An 18,034-nucleotide genomic window follows, 5' to 3' on the forward strand; every position below is an offset into this window, starting at 1 on the left:
GTATGCTCTTTATCTCAAGTGCTTTCACTGGGTCCTGCTAGGTTTTGAGGGTTTTTTAATCCAAATTTAGAGTTTAATGAATTGGTGGCAAAGACCAGATGACTTACATACTGCTGTGGATTAAATATCTATTGCATGGGATAGTGATCCATTGCATCCCATCTCAAAGAGCAGAACTGAAGAGTTTCTGAAGTATTTGCTGCCACTATGAAGTTCCTGACAGCCAGATGGAACATGGGTATCAATAAAACATGAAAGGCTAATTTACTTTTTTTTTTTTCCTATTGCTTTTCACAGCTGTATAAGGAGGTGAAAAAAGCTCTAGGTTTTACTCCAGAAATTCACTTGCCATGGAAAATACCTCAGTGGAGAACAGAGACCCTCACACAGTTAGGGAAAAGGCTTAATTATAGCACAGACAACAAAACTGGCTTCAGAGCTCACCATTTAAAGCAGCCAACACTGTAATGTTGGGCTTAATGCAGGACTCCAGTCAGGTGGTTTAATCAAATGCCACTGGAGGGGATAAAGAAGTGCTGTGTTATACACCCACATTATACAGACCATAAGTGGGTGTTTTGGTTTCTCTTTTCCTCTTAAATGCTCCTTGCAGTGTCCTATGCTGCGGAGGGAGTCACAAAATGTGATTCAGCAAAAGGATTGGAGGGAAGTAAATTTGTGTGTATGCAGAGAGGCAATACACGTGCAGGCATTTGTTGACTACATGTGGCTTTAGTGTGAACCACTGGATAAAGAGCTACAGCTGTTTCCATCTCCTGTCTAAATCTATAGAAACAGTAGAAAAGGAAGAAAGAAACAGGCATTTTCTCTTTGATTGACGTGTAGATTTCAGCAAACTGGTAGGACTTGAGCAACGCAGGAATAAAAAAAAAGTAACCCAACTTGAGGCTCGTTACATTTTCATTTTTAATTCCTGGGTTCTCCTTTTTTGTACCAAAACTGACATGAATAGTTTTATTCCAATGGAAAAATCAGATTCAGGCAGCAGTTTGACTGGCAACAATATCATGGCAAGTCTACATTGAAAATATGTCTGAAGGAAAGATTACACTTTTGGGTGGGTAGAGGGGGGGAATCATCCACCACACTGAAGGACTGGTTAAAAATCCTCAAATCAAGGCTTTTTTCAAATTTACATCCTCTGTGTTATAAATACAACAGAATGACCCTGTTAAGAACCTCTGCCTCTCCCCATCAAACCACCAGGCAGTTTTGAGAGAGTTCAAGCAGGCTGTTACAAGGCATAGTTTTGCCTATATTCTCTCATCTCCCACTTTGCTGTGCCCCAAATGAATGTCTGCACTTGACAGATTGTGTTTTGAACTCACAGTTTTCACCTGATACATGTCTCAATGAGATCAGTTCCCATGGTAAATGCCAACCATGAGCTGCAAGCAGAGAAAGGGCTAACGTTGTTAACAAATGCTGCAGGCATTTGTAGTGAGAAAATGGTTTGTGGGTTTTATCCCTTTTGATATTGCTTTTTCACTCAGAAATACATAGATGTTTTTACTGAACATAAGAAATAACATTTAAATTTGATTAAACCTTTGAAGGATCCCAAAAGATGAATATTTCAGGAAAGTATGAAAGAATAAAGAGCTGTCTATATCATAAAACTCTAGATTAGGTAAAGAGCACTGTAGTATAGACGTTCTCTCTTCACAATATTTCATCATTTGTATGGCTCTGCTGCTTTACATTCTTTATACAATTTATTGACTATGATAAAAATGGCCCAACAGGGGCATTGATGATTACATACTTCTTAAATGCATATTTAATTTTATGGATTCTATTCATTCACATGAGAGACAAGACAACAAATAAAGAAACAGACGAAAAATCAAAGTGTAATAAAAGCCAAGTATGAACATCCTTTCTGGAGACCCAGGTGTTGACCAAATGCAGTGGTATCTTGGCTGGTATGAACACACTTGAAGACATGGAGTCCCAAGGAAAATTATTGTGTCCTTCAATTGAGTGTCCAATACTTTTGCACTGAATATTATTAACTATGCTTGTTTCTAATCATGGGTGTCAAATCCTTGATTTCTGCTGTGAACAGGAAAAATGTCAGTGTATAGACAGTGTGCCTTGTGTGCCTTTTTGCTACAAAATCACTGCGGTATCTAATCCAAAGAATGTCTTCTGAATTCTTTTTCATCTAACTTTAAAGTAAAGATTTCACAATCTTCAAGGTCCCTACCTTTTTTATCCAGGATCTCTTCAATGTCCCAGCTTTTTCATACCTCAGAAGTTCCATTTAAGAACATTGCACAAGGAAAAAGGGTCAAATTAGTCCACCAATTTCTTTACATTGACTCTTTCAATTCTTCTTAATTCACCACCCAAGCATCGTCCCAGCATGAAGCTGACCACACAAACCAGGCAGCCACTAATCACGTTTCATGCTCAGCCAAGTTTCTTTATCAAAGTATCAATACTGAATCAGAGTTGAATGACATCTAATTGCAGTACACAGCATGACTGCAAAAAGCCTCATCCACTAAGAGCAAAAAATTGCCTCTATTGAAATCAAAGATTTTTGCAACTGCTATCAGGAGTCCCGAGGTTCAGAGCATTATGGTTTTCATACCAATGTAAATTTCAGTCTGGAGTACAGACTCTTTCAGCCACTGACATTTCAAGTCAGGCTATGTAATAATCATCTTCCAGACAGTTACATTTACTAAATGGTCCTGAATTTTAATAAACCTGTAGAAGTGAGAGGCCATAAAGCTCTCATCCTTGGCTAAACCCTTCACTGTGTTTGAGATTTCAGCTAGCTTAAGATAGGATTTATCAGTATTACTGTTTTAGTCACGTACTGAATTCCAGCACAGCAGCTTCTGTATGATTCATTGGCACTGAAGGAATGGCACTTAGAGATAAACAATGAGAACAGGAGAAGATGTGATGTCAAAAAAATACTTAACATTTTACATAGTATAAGCTCACACTTTCATATGCATCTTGATAAACAAGCCCATTCTTATTTTCTTGGGAGCTTAGGGAGTTCAGTCTTGAAGCCTGAACTGTGCTGAAGTCAGCTTTAGAAATGAAAATTCAGACAGCTGTTAGTAGAAAGAAGACATTTCTTATGGCTGAGAGTTAACCCCAAAACCAGGACACTTATAAAGCTGTCTAGGTTCTGACTTCATGTGTTTTCAAAAAGATTTGTGCAACCAAATAATTTGTCTGTGCTTCATATCTACCCAAAATAATGTTACAGTTTTGAAAATCTTTTTAGATCTTGCTCCTCACTGTTGGTCTAATGTTCATAAAATGTCGTTTATTTTTGCTGAAAAAGATATCAAGTTACAAATTTCCCAGGATGCTTTGAAAAGGCTCCAAAAACTATTTGTTTACTGAGAGTAAAAAGCAGAAACAGGGGCTCCTAAGCAGCACAATTTCACTTTTCAGGGAGTATGGGGCCATACGCTACTGTATGTTTGGCAATTAAAAGAGAAGTGACTAAAGGAAGGTCCTTTCAGTTATGGTATTCCTTGTGAAAATGGAAGGGAGACATTAAATTTACCAACAGCATCCTTGCATTGATTCGGCATCTAGAAGTCTTTTAAACTTTTAAAATGTAGAGCCAATTGTAATATTTCAGTACTAAAATGACAGATGTAATTCTTCTAGTTATATTAACTTTATTTAGCTATTCTTAATTTTATATAATTTTATATAATTTATCTTAAATAAAGATGAATACTCTTCAAATACAATATTTCTTGACATGCTCAGTCCTTTTTTTTTCAGTTTAGATCATCATATTTATACCATTTACTTACTGACCTCTCACATCAGCTTTTACAGCAGTTTTCAAGAAGGTAACTAATTTCATGGTTCAGAGCAATGACGATCCTTCAGAACAAAGGTTTGAAGCCATAGATATTTGGAAAAATGCAGATAGCATAAAAATATAAATATATATATATATATACCTTCCACAAAAATACCATCTCTTCGGGTCAGAACAGAATAGTTATTCTTTAACACTTTGAATAGAACTTAAGAAAACATCTCTGAACCTGATTGTTTTTCTGAGTTCATCACCCAGCCGCTTCCCTGCAGGCTGATTTCACACTCTCATTCCAGTGAGTGACTGTGTCTTCAATGAAATTATCTGCTTCCTTGTGCTTTAGGCTTCCTCTTGGCCCTGGAGTGTTATGGTAATATGAAATATGATGGCATTTTTTTCTTTAATAGTGCTCTCCCCACTGGATGTATTGACTAGTAGGTGTAAAGTGTCTTCTGTCTGCTACTTCCTCTGTCATCTGCTGTGGACATACCCTTAACCAGAAGTTCTCTTTGCACCATCAGATTGCTGTGACAGTATTTCCCTTGACAGATATAGATGTGTATATATATATATATATATATAAATATATATAAAATGAAACTGTTGTGCTGATGTCCTGGGTACATAGTCTTGTTATTGACCAAGAGGGGGTGGAGCAGCAAGGCACAGAAAACCCACTATACATTCTAACATTTAGGCTTTATCCTTTATTAGGTAGTGAGTAAGAGACAAAAAGAACTGAGTTTGTTGTTTACAGCTGAACTTTAAAAGAGACTTGTGTGAACAAAAACTTGTTCCATAGAGCACTGTGACAAAAGAGGTCCAAGAAAACTGAAGGTGCCATTGCAAATTAGCTGATGTAAGTAGTTGGAATGACACTCTTTTATATCTAGCAAAATTTGTATGAACTCTGCCCTTAGTACTGTGCCTCCATACATGCCACAGGCCACGTTCTGGCAAGGATCAGCCTGTTGATTTTGATGGCATCACAACAACATGGCAGGATGTACAGCAGGTGTCCATGCACCAGAAGGCTGTGCATAAGAGCCTTCAGCATATTTGTCTATCTCCCATTTTCCCATCTGCCTGCTTCCTCATGGGGAAAAGATAGCCTGCACAGATCTTCTACCTTCCCAAAATGTGAGTACTCCTCTGCTCCTTTATCAAGATCTTATACAGGCTCTTACAAAAGGCTCTGGAAACAAGTGGTGGTTCATGGAGCACAGCTTGAAAGCTGCTGCCCTTTTCAAGGAGGAATCTGAACACAGCTGGCAATGGCACTGCAGCTTCTGCGAACAGATGGAAGGTTGAAAGCAGGCTTAAAAGACCAAGTCCACTGAATCTTACTATCTCATGTACCCAAATAAAATGAAACATTTTCTAAATTGAGTGTGAGGAGCAGGTTTTGAAGGCTGGCTTATTTACTGCCTCTTTACTGGGAGCTGTAGAGTAGAGAGCCCTTTTAAATGTCAGCCCCTAGTTATTTAGATTTCTAAACTTGGCTTCAGGAACTTACTCATACTGTTGTTTTAAAAATTAGGCCAAAGCAATCCAGCTGGTAATTAACCCTGGAATCACCATCATGTCTTTTTCATGGCTACATAGGTGTGAATTAAATATAAACAAAAGCTCATCTCATTTCAAGGCACAAACGTTTGCAAATAAACTGGATGAAATACAAATACATAATATAGAACTTATTTTAATATTTCTAGATAAATAAATGCATCTCTTTGGAATTCTTTGGACACAGATATCCATGGAACCTCTTCTTTCTCTCTCTTTATATATCTTTTATAAAATCTAAATGCGGAGAGGTTTAAAAAATGGCAAATACGAATGCATATGGAAGTCTCACTGATGAACTGCAAGTCAAAAGTGCTGTATATTCCCATCCTCTGTATCTCCCACCTGTCTGCATTAACCACAGGCAGCATTATATAGCAACCACATGGTCAATATTTTGCATTACTGCCTTTTAATAAAATCTTTCAAATAATTTCCCCACCTAAACTTAAATTATGCTTTTAAATTTTATTCTGCCTAAATGTACGGTAGGCATTTCACTTAGCTACACATCAGAGTGGTTGCATGTGACTCAGCAGCACACTCCATAATATTAATAGATACTTTTCAGCTCCCTATGGGAAAAAGCAGGCAGCAAGGATCAGATTCAAGAAGTCTATTTTTTTCTCTGTTGTTTGTTACTTACCACTTAATGACCCACATGTGAAATCAATGGTTATATAATTATTTTATATAGTAGATTTTCTGTTTATAAGTTATTTTTCTTACTCTAACATATATACAATATATCTATATATACCCCTGATAAATCTTACTTTAAAGGGACACAGTCAACCCCTTTAAGCCTCACAGTAAATATATAAGGCTTTAAGCTGTCCGTACATAATGGTCAGCTACAGAATTCAAGGGTCCCTTGAGATCCTAAAAGTTGTATTTGTTCCAAACCCATGATGTGCAGTTATCTCGTAATATGTATCTCACGTGTCACTGTTTACATTTTATACGTATATTAAGACATTTTATATCACATCAGTAGGAAATAAAACAAGAGAATAAGTCTGTTGCTAAGACTAAGCCTATTGCAAAAAATATTACCTGTATCTACAGACACTCCCACTGGTGTGATATAAAACGAATATGTGCCATACTTGGGATGAAATTCTGGCTACACTGCAGTCAGAAGGAACTTTAAACTGACTTAAATGAAACCAGGACTTTTCTCCTGGTCTTCATTTGTCAATTTTGACTCTGCGTAACCGATCTGTGTATTCCCTCTGCTCAACACTGAAGTGTCAGGCCTGTTTCATGACAAGAGCATATTTTTTGTTCTTCACTGTCATGTCTTAAATATTGATCTATCCTGTATGTATTACACTTTTTGAATAAACACACAGTGTACACATACATTCTCAGTTAAAGAAACATTTGACCCATTCTGTGTATAGTATCTGAATTATTTTTCCCCCACTAGATCTTCCTAATCACTTCCTTTGCCTTAACCTGGATTATTTTCATTCATCTGTGAGTGAGGAAAACTTTGCTCACCAGAAACAGTTCCATGTTATTGTAATAATTTTGGACTACTTACCAAAGTGACATAATTTTGTTCATTTTATCTTTTGCAATTCAGTTAGAAACCTAGTGGCATAGATAGAGACACAATACTACTGTTTTACAAGACATCTATTGTATCTACTTTTGTTCAGATAAATACCCAGTAACTGCTGATTTGGCAGGAGGATTGGTAAGGGTACTGCTATTCACAGTGTTTCTTTTTTTTTTTTTTTTTTCCTTCTTCTTTAATCTACAGAATAAAGTATTTTATATACATTGGAACCAGTTAATGCCCTTTAGACAAATTTGTAAGTTGTTTCATAAAGCAGGAAAGACATTGCAGGGAAATATGTGCCAAAATGCACAGTCAAAAGGCTTTATATGTCACTACAAGTCAATGCTGGAGATCAGTTCTAAAACGATCAATGCTCAAGAGAAATGTTCTCATCTGGAGAAAATACTGCCCATTCCCCCTTTCAGAATTTGTTCAGTTCTCTATCAAAAGTTCTGGCTCTTCATATATACTTTAAACTATAAATAAACACTGCATAGTTCAATGTTCTTGATTTTCTTTTTTTTTTTTTTTTGTTTGCTTTGATTTGAAAAATTATTGCAGTACAATTAATTCCCGTTTGGAGTTCAGTAAGGAGCAAACAGCACAGGAGTGTGGGTGGTCCGTATAGGCCCGGGAGCTGGTCGTAGGAGTGCTGGAGGAAGTGCTGAAGTCTGGAAAAGGGTGGCTGCTGGGGCTGTGCGAAGACTGAAGGGGGAATTCACAGCCACAGCAGCAGCTGCTGCTGCAGCTGCCAGCGGATTTGGTAAGATTCGTGGGGCCATCGGCTTTGAAGGTTCCTTTGAAAATACTAACTTTACCTGTGGGGAAGAAGAGAAAACAGAGACACATAATTTGTTTATATTAGCTACACAAGAGGGGCCTTAATTTAAGATTATATGTGCAAAATCAAGTAAAAGAAGCCTTGTGGTGGCTACTGACTCTGTGAGCTACAGACTTGTAACACGCGATACAACCTCACCCACTGGACAAGGCAAAAGGATTTGGTTGGGGACAGAGTTCCAGTGTTCACACCTTATTGCCAACACTCATAATTTAATAGGAGATTAGAAATCAAAGCAAATCTAAAATGGAACTGGGAAATCTGCACCAAAGTAAAGCTGCATGTACCCTGCAACAATTAAACAAGGAAAAATTAGATATCAATTAATAGATCTCCATCTGAACAGCTTAATGTAGAGACCAGAGCAGAATGAAAACATATCCTAGTCCTTGGTCTTACAAGATACTTCTGTTTTAATCATTAGGATGCAAGTTCTACTTAAAATTAAGATCTCCATATAACTCCTCTTCAGTTACTTGTGCTTCTAATAACAAGCAAATAAAGCCACCTTATCTTTAATGAGTTATGAAAATATCTTGTTTCATGTGTTTAAATGGGTGCTGCCCCATATAATTTTTCTTTGTCTTCAATGTCTTCAACTGTTTTCCACTAAGACAGTGCTCATTCTTACAAGGATTGTGAAAGCCTGGCAGATATTTTAAAGTAGCATTCTGCCAGACTATGATGTTTCTGTTCCTGTCACTGAGGTGTCTTCTCAAAAAAACATTTTAAATCATGACATGTTTTTAAATCTTGTGAACTACCAAATACAAATTAGAAAACCCTTCATTACAGTTTCCTAGAACAGGAAAAAAAACCCCAACCCTGAAGTTTCTCTAAGACTGAAAGTACTCACAAGAGGTCCAGTCATATTAAAGAAAATTTACATTTTGGATGCATACAAATGACCATCAGAGAACTCTCTATAGATTACTGTAGTTTCCAGTGGAATTTCAAGTTTCTAATGAGTACCTTTGCAGTTCTGTTTTTATAATTCTGAGATAAGATTAGAAACTGCATTTACTGACAAAGTTTCCATTGTCCCTGATGGGCTTTTGGTGAGTCTGTGTCCTAGCATGACCAGAGGCCTCCTGCAAAGGCATAAACCTGAATACATGGTATTTAAGATACAGAGTATAGGTACCATGCTGTGGCACAGCTCAGTGTAAGTATGGATACTTTTTACTTACAAGGAAACACAATTTTTTCATTCTTGACTTGAAAGGGATTTTCAAGTAATTAACTTGAACAATATCACTCCAACATTTTCAACTCAACAGAACCCTAATGAGTGAATCATCAGAAAATAAGGACAGGAGTACTCTGGCATGAACCACGACTGAGTTTCATCATTACATTATCACCATATCCCAAAAGGTCTGCTGGTTCTTTACTGGCCAGATGGATAGAGGATTTTTATTTTTCCCAATACCTATTGGCAGCACTGCTGGCTTCCAGGTCCTTTAGACCTCTGGCAGAAATACTCAGATTAAATCAAATTCTTTAATTCTCTTAACAAAGTATATAATAGATGCTAGATAAAAAATTCCATATGATGCCTATGAAAAGCAATGATCTGATCTTTTCCTTGATCAGTGTTGTGCTCACTTATCCAAGCTGTCTTCTTCCTTTGCTGAACATATGACTTTTTCCTCCCTCCTTACACTTTTTAATAAATACCTTTTACAGCTTTATTTATAACAGAAAAACCCCAAAACACAAAACAAGAAACCCCCACACAAACAAAAGAAAAAAACAAACCCAAAAACAACTCAAAACAACCCTGAGGAAAATTAAAAAAAAATAACCCTGAGTACAAAGTACAATTTGGTCTACAGTTCCCAGTAAAGGATGTTTTTTGTAACAGTTATTTTATTGCAGAAGGTTTGGACTATCAAATGCTTGATAACCTTTTTCTCCCCACTGCAGTATTTTATTCATGCTGGACAGTTGTAGCTTGAAGAAATACCAAGTAAGTCCCAACACTACAAGACTTTTTAAACTCTGCAATATTACTGTGGGAATTTATAAAACTTCTGTCTCTGAAGCATGTAAATCTAGAATAGAGAGAGAAGTACAAATTATATTAAAAACATGGTAAAGAAGGCTTTTGGTCAAGAAAAGCCATGAAAAAGTAGCATGTTCTTTTTTTAATTTCTGTAAAGAAATGCCCATAGATTTTGTGTCATGAAGAACAAAGGTCTCATGTGGCTGTTTCTATAAAAAGGCTAAGGCTTTCTTGCCATTCTTGGAGGAATCAGGTACTTCTAATGTAGTTACATAGCTTTTCAGTTAACTTTTCAAGATGATTCTGATTTCAAGGTAGCTGCAAAACTAGTAATATTTAACATATACAGTATCTTGCACCTTCATTTCTAACCTCTAATTAAATCACAGGTCAACATTAGGAGTAAAGTAGACATTTTTTTTCATTTCCAAAGAAATAAACTAATGGACAAATAACTTGAAATATTAATGGGGAGCATCCTGTTTTCAGTTAGGGAGAAGGAGTAAAGAAAAAGTAAAGAAATCTTAAATCCCTTTTGCCTCTTTGATGCCCTCTAGCCTGACCTGTACATTGTGAGCAATTGGGATTGAGGGAGAAGGAAAAGGACACACTGCTGTTATTTGTCTCGAACCTTGCCTGGAGTTCCCAGAAATCATCATTATGTAAAGTGGTACAGAACTGTGCACAACAACAACACAGAACTGTGCACAACAACAACAACAGCAGCAATCTAACAGTTGTTTTTATCCCCTGAAAAATAATAAATTTCCTAAAGGAATAATAATCCTGTCAGTAAGGCTTTCCTGATTCCATATCCTGCTTACCCCATTACATATTTTCTATTCCTTTCAGTATAGTTTGTATTGGAGACCTTGATCTTTCTTGTGGATTACTGAGAAACCCTATGGGGCTATTTCCCTATCAGTAGATCTACTGGAAAGGTGCCCTGCTTTATTCTACCACTGAATCCTGCATGAATATGCCACCCATGATGGCTGCCCCAACAAGGACACAGTTTCTACTGCCAAGAGCTTTAACTCAATGTAAAAAGAAATAGGTTTTTCTCTTTAAAAAGAGAAAGAAAAAAAAAAAAGTTCCATATTGTACCTTCATCAGAGATGGTCAAGGCATAAGGAGCTAATCTCTATGAGGACAATAAATCAACATCCTCCCTCTGCCAGAACCATTTATAAACCCTTACAAAGCAGCAGATACAGCATTCATGCTGTTTAACTGATGGAGAAGATAAACGTCAGATGTTTCTCTAACCAACCCACAATATAAGCTGATTCTTACCTAGAGGGTTTTTTATTAAAAAGTAAACCTTTTCCTCAGCTTTTACAGCTAGCAAGAATTGTGTTTCAGATAGTTTATCCTGGCAGTTGAAAATATGATCAGAACCATCCTGAAACAGTTGAATGAAAGAAGAGACAGGGTTTTTTAATCGTTTCACTTGCTATCTCAACAATTCTCTAAATAAGGGTGGAATGAATGGTTTCTATTTTGTAGAGTTTTATTTAGTTATTTCATCACTATTGTCCTTGGTGAAAACTGGAAAAATCCTGTTTGACATCTGGAGGTTTTTTCCGTCTCTTGCTCTCTAATGACCTTTGCAACAAGCTTCGTTTCTTAGATTATTCAGAATAGCTACAAAAGCAAGGGTCCACACACTGTAATAAACAGCCCTTAAAGTAAATAAAAAGCCTCATTTTGGGCTTCCACTGGCTCCTTCATGTACTCCATACTCCAATGGCTTACACTATTACTCTACTTCTAAACATTTTTCTAATTATGTTTTCTAAAAACCTATTCATCAGGATTAAAATAAAAGTTAAATAAAAAGGGTGATTGGCTTACCCCTAGAGGATGTGTTCCCTTCTGGAGTTTGTTGTAAGGGCTGTATTTAGGTTTAGGTGGCTTCCCAGCAGCTCTGTCTTTGTGCCTTCTACTGCTTATGTGCTGTTAAAATATATTTTAGGGAGAGGGAGAAAGAAAACAAAGGGTAATAGTTCCACAACAGATCACTTCAGGTTCTGCTTTACACAAAATTAGTGCTCTAATACTAAAGGCTTTTACTGTAAAACAGCATTACTTTGTCTAATTCAGTAATGAAAGCAAATTGGCTCTCTTGAAACTTGAAGCATCCTTTGGCACCACATATTGGGACTGTAATTTTCATCAGTCCTAAGTTCACCTCTGCTTCCACTACAGTTAAATATTTTCCCACCTTTTCTAACTTCAGCAGGACTTGAGTCAGGTTAAAGACAGAAGTCTTTGAAAAACTCCTCCCTACCTCTATAAAGCACCCATCAAATTCAATCCACTGCTGATAGAAAGTTTTTAAAGAATATTAGATAGTAAAGTGTCCCCTGTTTGGGGAAGAATATAAGGTTATAAAATTGTTTAAATCCCTAAGGTGCCTGGAGATCCTTCTGAGATGGTTATATATCAAACTAAGTGACAGTGAAGAAAAATGTGTGAAATCCTTCCTCATAAGATCTATGAGATTTTTAAAGTATCTTTCTACAGAGATTATTTTGCTGTATTAGAAGTAAGGGACCTTTTTCAGAATTGTATTTTTACTTGGATTTTCATTTTCAAGGTAATTATCACAATAAAAAGACTTAGAACTGGACTTTTTTTCCCCCTGAAACCAGAAGAATGGGTATTGCTGTTGTCCATTACTGAATTTATCTTCATTCTTGTAAAGTTCCTTAACAAGTATTTAATTCCAATAGGCATATGGAATTAAACAGAGTGCTTCTCAGAAAGCTTTGATCATCTGAAGAATGACTGAACATAACGTAGTGTAATGCCAATTTAGAGGTCATGCTTCTCAGTTAGAGAGAAACATTGACAAAAATATTACCATACCACATTTCTAGGCTGGTTACTCAGTGTTCTGTGAAAGTGCTGTCTGCACCCACCTTCACATCTTTGTCAAGGTAAATATCATGCAGTACACGAAATGGCAGAGTTTATTAGCTCAGGACAATTCTAACAGTCTAAAGGCAGTTGTTAACCTATTGCAGCTTACACCTTCTGTAACTCTTTACCAAATGTGTATAATTGAGAGCTCTTGAGAAGATATATTCCATGCAAGGGGAGATCGTAATCAAAACAAAACATGCAGCAAGGCAGCCAAGTACGATGGACAAAACTGTGAGTTCCATTTGGACACACACTCTTATATTGACATGCACTGACTGTGTTGGTACTGAACCACCACGAAAACAAAGAACAGCTCAAGATTCTCACTCTACAAGCTGGCTGAGTACCTGTTTCAGTTGTGTCTCAGAGTTGACGTGCACATCACATATTTCACAGTGAAATGTTTTGTTCTGAAGGCCTGTGTTTCCTTTATTCACAGGTCCTTTGCCTTTTACGCCTGCCCGGGGAAAGGCTTTTATGGTTCCACTTCCATTCCGAGCTTCCAGCATAGTTTTGTGCTTAGTCCCTGGAGACAATAGAAATGGGAAACAGAAACAACTTTGGCAATTGGGTTGCATTCATTGTTCTATTTTCTTTTAAAAGTATAATCATATGAGCCTCAGCTTGGTGCCATGTGCTAACCTTGGAATGGAACTGTGTTGGTCCGTATCAGAGTCATATTAATGTAACAGTATTTCACACCTGGTACTTAGTTATTAAATTATATACCTATAGGTAATGCACTAGAACAAAGCAGCCACACCAGAAAGTAGCGGCACAATCAGATACCCTGATGCGAAGTTAAGTGCGTGTGACTTTTCTCATTAACTCCTGCTGCTAATAAGACCTGAATTGTAGTTGCAAAAGAAAAGTAATTTAGCTATTAAAGATGTAGTTGGCTTTGATTTGTAGTCTTCCTGAACAGATTGATAAACAGTATATCTAAGTAGCTTACAATTAAATCTGTAATTAACTAATTACTCTCCAAACCAGAAAGGGGCAGAGCTTCCTGGAAGCAACCTATAGATCATTAAAATCCTGGACAGAAACCAAAACATGTGAGAAACATTTATGAGAGAAAAATGCACTTGCTTTTTCTTTTTTTTTTTTTTCTTTGTAAATAAAGGTTGGATAGAGAACACTGGTGTTCTGTTGCTTCACCTTTATTCAGCCTGAACAATTTCTTACACTGTTGACTCCCTCAAAGGTAGTCTGTGAAGATAATGAACTAACTACAGAGCCAACTAACAGTACAGAACCACAGCTCCACTGCTAATTGCTGCATGTATCCACAGAGACTTGTAAAAAAAATGCATGTGTGTGAGCACACACAGTTTATCGGCTCAGGCAGAAAAAACTTGGAAGGTTGTGTTTAAATATTCAGAACAGTGTTTTGGCTCTCCACCTGATCAGAATATTTAGAGTCTAACTCTCAAATGAAGTTAAATAGTTTAAAAGGGTACAGCTTGAAGTTGAACTTTCACCAGCTGAATATCTGGCATATAGTAAACAGCATTCAAAACTGATGGAATTTTGTTACTCATGAATGCCAAGAAGTAATAATTTCTATTCTGAGTTCAATAGATATGCCAAAGTTATTTCTTTTTTAATTGCATCATAAAACCATTGGTTACTTTGCAGTAGGTATATTATCACTGTCTCTACATTTCAAACTTAAGGTTCTCTTTCTATCTCTTAACTCTACTTACCCTTGATAAGAGGTAGCCCCTGACATCCAAAATCAGGAATTTTCTGTAAGATGGCTTTAGGTGATCACTGCCACCATATCAAATCCTTAGATCTTTTAACCCCACCTGCCACGGAGCCAATCAGTAACATGCTTAAAACAGTGACTGTGAATGGTGGCTCTCTGCTACTGGAATTTGCTGATGCTACTAGCTCTAATGACAAGAAAAAGTTTAAAAACTGAGAAAGATGGAGGTAGACAATTACCCATTCAACTCTCATGCAGCAGCTGCTATCAGTTGATGAAAACAAAGGGAAAATGCACATAATTTTAACAAGTTATTTATTAACAGACAATATGGAGCTAAGAACTCTAACTCCCATCATTGAACTCTGACTGACTGATGCTCCCTCTTTCAGCCTTAATTTGTTAGATTTCAGACAAAGCTAATGGCATTCATACTCAGTTTGCTAGTTGGCACAAGCAAAACCATGCAAACTCTGAACACTAAAGGTAATGAAGTAGAGCTGTCATTTAGCTTGATAAGGTTTTGAAGCTGCAAAAGCTAAAGTGTAAGAAAATGTGCAACTTGCAATAAATTCCTCTCTTTCCTTTTTTTGAAAGCCTCTTTTGCCTGTCATTTTTATACTTTAATAGTTAATGAATTCCATGTAATTGCCAGTTTTCTGCCACCTCTTTGTCCCCTGCTGTAAGAGATCTAATCTATTCAGGGGAAGATAATTGCAATGCTCTTGAGACAGAAGAGAAAAAAAAAAGCGAAGCAAGCGAGCAGTGCTCCATCTCACCACTGTTGTGCGCCTCCAGCTGTGAGGCAGAGTTGACAGCGACTTTGCATAGTGAACAGTACAGCAGTCTTTTTGCTTTTTCTTCCTCAGTCTCAACAGAAGGGCAAGTGCTGCTGCTAGTGGCTGTTGTGGGGATTTTCTCCACTTTAGAGGTGATCTCAGTTGTCATAACACTGCTCTTCCGGATTTCCACGGTTGTCGTCGTTGATATTGCTGGTGTCCCTGTGTTAGCGTCTGTGGGCAAAGACAGGAGATGGAAAGAAATGAAAACAAGCAAACAAAAAAATCGTGTGACCTTTGGTGTTTGCTTGTTGACATCCCAATCTGTGATGACACAGAGAGGCAGATTGTTCTGGTGGTGGTTTGACTAATGGTAATGAACTAAACCTGACCTTTTTCTTTGTATTTTGTCTGGTTACAAAATACAGTACTCCCATGTATTGAAAAACCATGTGTTGTCTCCTGCAGTCTGCTCACACAGAACTCATAAAATGAACAAAAAGGTCATTAAGACTGTACTGAACAACAGAAGAAAAATGCAATAAAAGAAGTTGTGCAAATGAACAGCACAACAGGCAGTTAAAAATTATACACACAACTTCAGATGCATAAACAGCCAATGATGATTGGGTAGCCAAGCTTTTAGCATCCTGTAGTAACAAAACTAAAATGAAAAAATTGTCCTTTATATATGGTAAAAAAAAATAAAAAAATTATACTTCATTTGATTTTTCCCAACACCAACACTAAAAGAATTAAGGTAATTATTAATACACAGTACACATTGTTATCCATTATTACATAATAATGATACATACTAATAACATTACATATTATACATTACATTATACAACATTACATATCTGAGACCTAAACAAACACTAATAAGATTTTCACTCTGCCTATCAGTAGTATTTTTGGAAAGACTACAAGCAAGATATATGCCTAAATCTGGAAACCTAGTTCTTGCACCTAAAAACTTGTGCTTTTCCTGTAGTTCTCAAATCAAGGAGAGAGGAAATACACAACAATATTTGAGTTTGAATACTTGATACATGGTATCATGTGGTTGTTAAGTACTTAGCAGGGTGGAGGACAGCAAAACCCAGCAGTGAAGGCAGTGAAGAAGATGGTAGGTAGGTAGGGGACATGAGAAGGAGACAAAACACAGGATATCTCTGTCTCTGCAGTGCTATATTTTATCATATTAGGCTGACTGAGTAGTAGCTTTAAAAAAAAAAATAATAAAAAATTAGATACTTTACTGAGATATGCCTGGATTTGGGAACTTTCTAGCATAGCTCGTTTTGGTTTCATACGTCGCTTGCTGCTAGTGATGCTTTACCTGTACTGTACTTTATTTATTGCCTCCCATTGGAATAGACAAAATAGCAATTCTTTCACTTAGAGAGTTAAGTACATGCTCCAATGCAGAAGGGACACAACAAACTGATACCACAGTGGTGTGCTGCAGACTAGTTGTGTTCCAAAACTTTACTAGTGGAGAACATTCCTAACAGCTTAGCAGGCAATATCAAACTGGAAGCAAGAAATTGCTTCCACACTGAGAAACCTGATTCAAATCCATTTTAATGCATTGAAGAAACAGTTTAGAAAATTAGATGCTTTTCAGTAAAGAGAGTTGCAGGAATCCAGACTCAGTAGACTTAACCTGATCAATTAACACAAAATGATGAACAACAGCCCCAGTACTGCATTTGGGGAAGTTTTACTGTTTTATTTCATTTTGATTGCTTTCTTTGTTGATTTCCTTGGTTTTCAGAAAAATATTTCAGTAGCAGACATGATGAACACAGATCTCTTCTATCACTGTGCTATAAAAGCAGGTCCCCGCCACACTGAAAGTGCAAAGCAAAAGATTTAGGAGATATTTTTTTCCTCCTCTGATCTGGAGGCCCTGTGTCCAGCCTGGGCACAGCAATGTCAAAAAAACCCCAAATTACTTTGCTGTTAATCCAGAAGCAAAGCAAATGCAAAGAAACAAGAGAGGATTTGTGATGGAGGGAGCCAAAATAAATTAGTGGTTTAGAAAACATGAACTGTGAATATGCAAGAAAAAAAGGAAGCATTGACAATGTTTTTCATATCTGTAGAAGGTAGCTAAAAGTAAGAGAATATACCCTCATCCCTCCTAGTAGAACAATGACTATTGGATTACACCAAGAGAGACTTAGATTAGATGTGAGGAAATTCTTTCTAATATTAAAGTTTATGAAGCCTGGGAATAGCCTACCTACACAGACCCAGAAATATTTCCTACTGGGAGATTGAAGCTGGCTGAACAAATATCTACACAAATACAATTCCCTTTCAGTCAGTGAGAATACAACCCTTTAAGCTCTATTATGTTCATACATTGTGTATTTTTTAATGTTTCTATTTACTCTCCCACAGGGATTTTAAAAATTATCATTCATAAACCCAAGAAAGCAGAGTTTTTCATGTGAATATTCCAGGTATTGACAGGCATTAAAGCATGTAGCAAAAAATAAAGTCCCACTCAAGGTCAAATCACAGTTTGGTTTTCTTTTACCTGAAAGAGAGCCTGAAGGCCATAACCTGAAGGTACTGGGGAGGTCAAATATCAGTGCAGAAGGAATGGTGCTACCTTGTTGAATAGTCTCTTTTTATTTGTGATTTTTTTTTTAAAATAATGTAAAGAAAATAATATTTTGAAATATTGAGCCTTTTGTTGAGAAACTGATGAAATAAAGCCTTTGAAGATCTGTCTACAAAATCATAGCATTAACTAGTCACTCCTTTCCCCTTCCA

The 18,034-nt window shown here is 36.8% G+C and overlaps 1 protein-coding gene across 2 annotated transcripts in view; it reads right to left on the minus strand.

The window, feature by feature from the left end:
• Nucleotides 1-4,519: 4,519 nt before the first annotated feature.
• ZNF385D (zinc finger protein 385D) overlaps nucleotides 4,520-18,034 on the minus strand; it is a 410,782-nt gene continuing 397,267 nt past the window's right edge. For both annotated transcript variants that reach the window (XM_015619763.1, XM_015619766.3), the window contains 4 exons: nucleotides 15,242-15,475; nucleotides 13,096-13,274; nucleotides 11,675-11,776; nucleotides 4,520-7,786 (listed from right to left, as the gene is read on the minus strand). In XM_015619763.1, coding sequence (XP_015475249.1) covers nucleotides 7,553-7,786; nucleotides 11,675-11,776; nucleotides 13,096-13,274; nucleotides 15,242-15,475 — 749 coding nt within the window. In that variant the 3' untranslated portion in view covers nucleotides 4,520-7,552. The remainder of the gene's footprint in view (nucleotides 7,787-11,674; nucleotides 11,777-13,095; nucleotides 13,275-15,241; nucleotides 15,476-18,034) is intronic.

The sequence above is a fragment of the Parus major genome, chromosome 2 (genome assembly GCF_001522545.3).
Source record: "Parus major isolate Abel chromosome 2, Parus_major1.1, whole genome shotgun sequence".
In the NCBI taxonomy this organism is placed as follows: Eukaryota; Metazoa; Chordata; class Aves; order Passeriformes; family Paridae; genus Parus; species Parus major.